Raw genomic sequence first — 7,847 nt, forward strand, 5'->3', positions numbered from 1 at the left:
CTGCTGCTGTAGTAATAGCTCTTTCCATTTCAGTGAAGTTGCTGCTGCTGCTGTAGTAATAGCGCTTTTCATTTCAGTGTAGTTGCTGCTGCTGTAGTAACAGCTCTTTCTATTTCAGTGTAGTTGCTGCTGCTGTAGTAATGGCTCTTTCTATTTCAGTGTAGTTGCTGCTGCTGTAGTAATGTCTCTTTCATTCTGATATTCCCTCCCAGCCCATCACCCTGATAATGGAGTCCACTGATGCCATGAATCTGGCATGTTTGACCGCCGGCTACTACAGGTTATTGGTAGACTCTCGCCGTTCCATCTTCAATATGGCTAACAGCAACACAGGAGGTATGTGCTGGGTCTAATACATTCACAAAATGTGAATAGCAATGTTTTTATCACAGAAAAAAAACAACCAGTGGGTTATTGTGACTTTGAATATTATCCTACCGTTTCTGTTTCCAAAATGTCTCCTACCAAATGCCAGGCTAAAAATAGATGGGAACCAGTCGAATCTGATGAATGTTTCCAGCCAAACCTCAAATCTGCTTGTTGTGTTTTCTTATCAGGGCATGACTCGAGGGGGAAGCATACTTACCAAGCCATCGAGTGGAACTACAGCAACCCCTGTGGAGGTTACGAGGAGTACAATCACCAGGTCTGCACTAGAGAACTGTCTAACAGAGAGTCAGAGCACCCAGACTATGGACGAAGGGAGGGCGACGGCGCTCCCCTCTACATCACCGAGATGCAGCATCCCCAGGGGTACCCCCAGCAGTATCCCCAGCAGTACCCCCAGCAGTACCCCCAGCATGTGGGGCACATGGGGGAGAGGCCCGAGCAGGTCAGCCGTGGCACCCACGCCCAGCCTTACCTCTGTGTGCCCCGGCCAAAGCCCCAGGACTCCCCCAGGAGCGCCAAGGTGTCCTTCATCTTTGGAGACCCTCCTCTGGACCGAGTGAACCCGCAGAACCTGGGCTACCGGAGACTGATGGACGACACCCCAGAGATGCTCGACCCGCACAGGCCCATGTACATGCAGCACGTGGACGACTACAAGGGCCTCGACGACCCGGTTCTGGATGGGGACAGCTTTCAGTACGCCGCTCATCCGGTCTATGGCGACGCCAAAATCTTTGGCCCTACCGAGGGCATCGAGGAGCCGCTGCTTCACGACATTTGCTACGCGGAGACGACGGATGACGCCGAGGACGAGGACGACATCAGCTGCGAGGAGGACATGGTTATGGGAGACTACCGGGACAAGCCCACCTTCCTCTCGCTCTCCGAGTCCAGCGACGACATCATCGACCTCACCTCGCTACCGCCGCCACCGGAGGGCGGAGAAGAGGACGACAGCGACGATGTCCTCCAGTCGCTAAACCTGGCCATCGCCGCGCCTCCGCCCGGCTTCAGAGACAGCTCGGACGAGGAGGAGCACCACGGAGCGCCGGCCGCGGACGGACAGTCGAGCCAAGTCAGGCGCAACGACATCCCCGTGTCCCTGATCGATGCCATACCCACACAGAGTGAGGGGGAGACTGAGGAGGGCCTGGACGATGCCGTGGTCTCCACCCTTCAGGCGCTGGAGGCTCTTGCAGCGTCTGAGGAGCAGTCGCACCCTCAGTCGGACAATAGTTCAGGTTCTTACACTATTGTAACATTCATTCATTGACGGCACATCCACAAGTTCCAGCCATCCATTCGTTTTTTTGTATATATTATTTTCTCGCTCTCTTTCTCTGTTGAGTACATTCCCATGTTTTCCTTCATTTTTATTTTTTTGTGTGAGCACTTGTTTGTTTATTCGCATAATTGTGGCTAATTTTTTCAATGTGAGTTGTTGTTTATTTTCATTCATTTCTTCTGTTTGGTTTATTATTATTTATGTATCAGGACATTCATTGCATTTCAATTCATAATCCTCAATCGTTTTGTACAAATAAACTCTTTTCAAATATCTGTGAGGTGCCTCATAAGTTGTTTATTAATGAAATGTTTGTCTTTCTGTGATACACAGGTGTAGAAATATCTCGGGCCTTTAGTCCCGAGTCGTCTTCTGATTCTGGAAACGAAACAAATTCCTCCGAAATGACGGAGAACTCGGAGCTGGCCGCAGCTCAGAAACTCTCCGAGAACTCCTTGCGAATGTTTGTTGCTACTGCCGAGGGCTACCAAACGCTGGCCGAGGAGAAGACGGACTTCCGCAGAAGCATGTGTGAGGGTGAGGGTGTCGTGTTGGCGCAGGGCAACCCTCCCAAACCTCAGGAAGAGGACCACCAGTCCACGGCTGTGCCTTCTTCACAGATCCTTCACTCAGATGCCATCGAGATGGAGCCGGAAACCATGGAGACCAAATCTCTCACCGACTACTTCAGCCAAATGCACATGGATACAGTGACGCCCACCTGCCAGAGGCAAAGGAAGATCACTGTTGTTGAGAACAGGCTGCCTGATGAGAGCACCGAGGAGGATCTGAGACAGATAAACATGCCTGACCCGCATGGAGAAGACACACACCTGGGTGGAACATACAACCTTTTCAATGCACGAGATTCACACCAATATGAAATGGAGAGGATGCCACTCCCATTTCACGAGAACACCCAAAGATGGCAACCAATGGCTGAAAATAAACCAGCAGGGTGCACACCGTCAGAATTCACTCACGACTGCAGTGTTCTGCAGGGAACTCATGCTGACCAAGCAATGTCCAAGGGAGACACACTCGAGTTGGATGAGAACGGTTCTGCTGGACTCTGCAAATACACACGGTCTCCAGCCAAAGAACCCTACTCCACAGAACAACCCCTCATACTCCCTAGTGACCAGCAGCAGCAGCAGCAGCAGCAGCAGCCAATAGGCAAGGCTGCTCCGGCTGAGCCAGAAGTCACGCGGCTGTATGAGTACCACCTGAGCAAGCGCATGTCGTCGCTCCAGAGCGAAGGGGTCCACTCGCTGCAGAGCTCCCAGTGCTCCTCCATCGACGCTGGGTGCAGCTCGGGAAGCAGCAGCTGTGTCACGCCCATGGACTCTCCGCTCTGTGCCGGGGACGGCACACACCTACTCGCCGAGTCCTCGCTGAAGGGCCTGGGCTACATGAGCCCAGAGGAGAAGGCCTACGCCAAGCCTCCGCATCAGAATATGGACCCTTCGTTGGTCCGAAAGGTCCATGCACAACCTGGCGCCGAGCCAGCGTTCGGAACCATTCGAGAAGGTGGCCATCGCATGCCCAAGATAAGAGAAACCACAGGTATACCTGACGAGCACTCTTTGTCTGTGACATATAGTATATGAACCCACACTAAAAGCCATGACCAGACACAGGACACAGATACTGTTAGCATGCCACAAATCAGAAAACTATCAGAAGAAAATCAGAGTAGTGTGTTCAAAAGACCCAAGTATAGTTTTCCTATGTCGTATTTGCAGAACAATGCATAAATCTTGAAGAGACATCCCCATTTTTCATGTAAAAAGAAGAATAACTGAGTTAATAAACTGATACATCAGCAAGAAATATTACTATATCTTACAGCAGAGTAACATGCCATAGCTATGCCAGACCAGTAATTGATAGGTAGCACGACACTACAAGAACATTAATCGCCATGGCACCTTGACATACTCTACAACACTAACTTCTGCTAGATCTCCTTAACCCTTCTCTCTTTCTCTGCCACTCCAGTATAGCGTGTACAGAGCTCTAGGGAGCCTGAAGAGGAAACAGTCACCTGACTCCACTAAATCAACTCTAGCCCCCATGCCACCACTGTCTCACAACCGCACACTGTCAAAATAAAAGTGCCAAAGCAGGAGAGGGTGGAGGCCCTGAAAATGAATCCCATTTTGATCTTTCCCATCAAGCCTCTTCCCTCTCCCCCCCCCATCCCCTGGCACAGGATGCCACCTGGGGACGTCTTTCAGGTTGGACACACAGGACAAAACAGACCGATTGGCTCAGGGAGCAGCACTTTGAGAAAAAACCCAAAGCAAAAAAAAACGGGTAGAGATGAGTTTGGAATGGCCCTGTCCCAAATGGCTGAAGACAGTATTTAAGGGGTTCTTTTTAGAGTGCCAGGTGATTCATGTGGATTTCCCTGCAAGTGGAGGAATCCCCATGTCTGCAGTGCTAAATAGGGAGCTGTGTGGAAGTATCCACATGTCTGCAGTGCTAAATAGGGAGCTGCCATAACCTCATGTGGGCTACTGAATGTGCCACAGTCCCACTCACTGCTGCCGAAGAGACAGACAGACAGAGAGAGAGAGAGAGAGAGAGAGAGAGAGAGAGAGAGAAGCAGAGAAGCAGAGAGAGTATTTGTAGCTAATGTCTAGGGTTCTGGAAGTCTCACACTGGCCACTCACTATGTGATGATACAGAATGGCCACAGGCAATGTGTGTGTCTGAGAATGTTCCAGAAACAGAACTATGCTGATGAGGAAATGAAACCAGCAGCTGCAGCTGGTCCATATCAGGCTATATACCGCAGTCAGAGAAGAACGTCCTCGTCGTGGATGCCATCATGAGTGCCATTAGTGGTAATTGGATGATGTGGGGAAGGAGCTATGCATTTTGGAAAGACAATACAAGTGGACTGAACTGAGGACCAGTCACTTCTGCGCAAAGAGTTGAAAAGCTTCACAGAGTGTTGTGAGCAACATTATGAGATGTTGGTGGACACTTGAGGTATGCAGTTGACCTCCAGCTGGCATGTCTCTCAGTGGGAGGGGAGTAAAGGGTGTTGGCCGTGGCCTGAACTGGGCTGCTGATGTGTCGAGGAGTGACATCCCCATCCTCCCCCGTGCCCGCCCAGAACCAGAACCCAAGGCAATCAGCGCACTGACACATCATTCCACTGCCGTGTCCACTGTCACTGCTCACTGACTCACTCACTTTAAAGGAACACTTGTTGTCTTTTTAACGATCGATTGCAAAAAGCCATACATGAAGACATGGGCTATTCTGCCCCCCCCCCCACCCCACCCCCGTTGTGAACTGCTATGATTTATCCTTGCCTTGTGTATATTTTGTCTAATATGTAAAATTATAAATTCTATGATAGAGTTTCTAAAAAAAAAAATCATCCAGATTGATCCATCCAGATTCTTTCGAGTACATGATCTGTAGTATTACCCATGTCCTATAGGTTGAATATCCCCGTGGGTCCTCTGGTAGACTTTATTTATTTGACGTTATTTTACCAATAATGTCAGGGAGACGTTCATAATTTGAAACCCGCACACTAAAGTGATATTGAGGATTATTTTTGGACAGTAAACAGACTGAACACAAACAAAACACTAAACACGAAACACATTCACTTATGTTCACATCTAACATATTTTTGCCATTTATGGAGTCTACATAGCATTTATTATGAATTCACTGCATATAATGTTATTTCTTTTTGTGATTAACCAGTATTATTAAAGTAACAAGTAATTTAATGACTCTGTCTGTTCGTGTTTCATTTTCGCATCACTTATTTACAATTACTGGACTGGCAGAACCCTCTAAAAGGAGTCACACATTTTGATACAAATTTGAATGCAGTCAGCAATGTGTCTTAGTGAGATAAGATAGAAACAACTGACATTTCAACAGAGGGCAAGCTGCTAATCCAGTATAAACAATCATCTGGAGATCTCAGTCAGATCCTGTATACTGTGATGTAAAATATACATGTAACAATGTTTGCCTAAAGGATTCACTAAAACACTTAACCTCGCTGCGCTCCCAAAAGGTTTTCAGAGGACTACAATGCCAACTAAGTCATGGGTGCATGGGCGCTATTACAGGCCTGGAAATATACTGTGATGTGGTTTCACTTTCGCTTACTGCAACATACCCTAAAACAACACGGCAGAAGTCTGAAGTGATGAGGAGTATCAATGTTGTTTTATGTTGAATAAGTTCACTCTCATTTACTAAGAAATCATATCTTAAACAGCACTACATACATTAGATCCTATGTTGAGTGGCAATGTGATGGCTAATTGTCTCAGTAATATATATATTTTGTGTATGGTAATGAAAAACAATCTCAGCTTTAACAAACTACAATCATGGAATAGAATTTGTAAGATCTCAACTATCAAGTGCGATTGTTTAGTAATTTTATTAAAATTATACTGCATGAAAACTTCAGTTATGTTGATACTTGTCCTGTTTTTCCAGTTTCCGGTAAGAATATTTCAGTAGTGATACAATAAGAATAAATCATTATATTGTATTTTGTTGAAATTGTCTTTAAATCATATAGAACATCTGGGCACGTTATCTCACAAGAATTTAGACAGAATTTTTTTCGTCACTGAGGTCACACCTGAACCTGCAAGGTCTGAACTATTTGATAATAGGGAAGTTTCCGAGGCTAAATATACCCACTTTCACTTGCAGTGTGGTAAGGAGGTCTTCTGTTATTAGTACATTTGACATGCAAGGAAGATCTCTTGACAACACTGTCTTATGATCACACTGGCACTCTGCATCACTGTGCGACTAGTACCTTGTATCTGCTGACGACTCCTCTACTGAAAGATTTCTATACTTGCAAACAGAGATGGGGGTGAGTATCAAATTAACGCTTTAGATGCCTTCATTAAATAATAGAGTTTGACGATTAGTTAGAAGACGTAGTATTATTATAGACTGGGCTAGTAGGTTTGCTTACCCAACATTTACCCTGAGAATGCACACACTCTGGTCAGTATGGAACTTATGTTAAATGTCTGTTAAAGAATGTTTTTGATGTTAACTATTTGACATAGGAAATTCAGTGTGTACAGTCACAGTTAATGACACATTTTGTCTTTGTTCCAAACAATTGTCAACTGTCAAGAATGTGTCGTTGTTCTATTGTCTAAATGCTATTTTGGTAAAGTCAGCTCCACAACAAACACCATATAATCCATGTTAGAATGATCGGTGGATATCTGCACTTTTTTTGGCTGAATATTTTTTTGTATAAGGAGCTTGGAGTGGTGAACCTTCTCAATTCACACAGGTTTCTTTTTTCTTGAAGGTAAAAGGATGTGTCTACCCAGGGATGCGTGTCATCTGCTTGGCTGTGCTTCTCTTGCCTGTGTTGGTGGCAGCTGTCTGGTACCCTAAAAGTTTGCCTTGTGAGGTTACCGTTGTTAGCAATGGCAGCGAGGTCAGTGTAAATTGTACCGCGGTGGAGCTTGGATACATTCCATTTGGCATCCCAGCAAATACAACCAACTTAACCCTCACCATCAATCACATCCGTCACATTAATGAGAGCTCCTTCAAGGGACTGGAGAACATCACAGAGATCGACATGCGTTGCAACTGTGTGCCGGTGAAAGTAGGCCCGAAGGACCACGTGTGCAACCAGAGTGTAGTCATTGACTATGGAAGTTTTCGACCCCTGAAAAAACTAAAGTCTCTCTATTTAGATGGAAACCAGCTTGCCAGTATACCCAAGCACCTCCCTAAAGGCCTTGTTCTGCTTAGTTTGGAGGTGAATAACATTGACTCAATCTCGAAAGAAAACTTGACGGAACTTACGCGTTTAGAGATGCTCTATTTGGGCCAGAATTGTTATTTCCGAAATCCCTGCAACAAGTATTATCATGTGGAGGATGATGCCTTTTTGATGCTGGAGAGGCTGACTTTGCTATCGCTAAAGGCTAATAATTTATCCTCTATACCCCAGAGACTGCCTGGTAGTCTTAAGGAGCTTTATCTCTACAACAACAACATTCAAAAGGTAACTAAGGAAGCCTTCCAGAACTTGACTAACCTGGAGACCCTGGACCTGAGTGGAAACTGCCCCAGGTGTTACAATGCCCCTTATCCCTGTACACCCTGTCCCAATAATGCACCTCTCGAC

General features: G+C 46.2%; 2 protein-coding genes across 2 annotated transcripts in view; both read left to right on the top strand.

Moving 5' to 3' along the window:
• frmpd4 (FERM and PDZ domain containing 4) overlaps positions 1 to 3,681 on the top strand; it is a gene marked incomplete at its 3' end in the record, with an annotated part of 52,465 nt that extends 48,784 nt beyond the window's left edge. The window contains exons 14-17 of the mRNA XM_080839627.1: positions 213 to 336; positions 558 to 1,631; positions 2,009 to 3,241; positions 3,677 to 3,681. Coding sequence (XP_080695753.1) covers positions 213 to 336; positions 558 to 1,631; positions 2,009 to 3,241; positions 3,677 to 3,681 — 2,436 coding nt within the window. The remainder of the gene's footprint in view (positions 1 to 212; positions 337 to 557; positions 1,632 to 2,008; positions 3,242 to 3,676) is intronic.
• A 2,870-nt stretch (positions 3,682 to 6,551) lies between these two features.
• The window catches only part of LOC308365992 (toll-like receptor 7), a gene marked incomplete at both ends in the record, with an annotated part of 3,206 nt that continues 1,910 nt past the window's right edge, over positions 6,552 to 7,847 (top strand). The window contains 2 exons of the mRNA XM_080839628.1: positions 6,552 to 6,557; positions 7,014 to 7,835. Coding sequence (XP_080695754.1) covers positions 6,552 to 6,557; positions 7,014 to 7,835 — 828 coding nt within the window. The remainder of the gene's footprint in view (positions 6,558 to 7,013; positions 7,836 to 7,847) is intronic.

Source organism: Sprattus sprattus (assembly GCF_963457725.1).
Source record: "Sprattus sprattus genome assembly, chromosome: 5".
Lineage (NCBI taxonomy): Eukaryota > Metazoa > Chordata > Actinopteri > Clupeiformes > Clupeidae > Sprattus > Sprattus sprattus.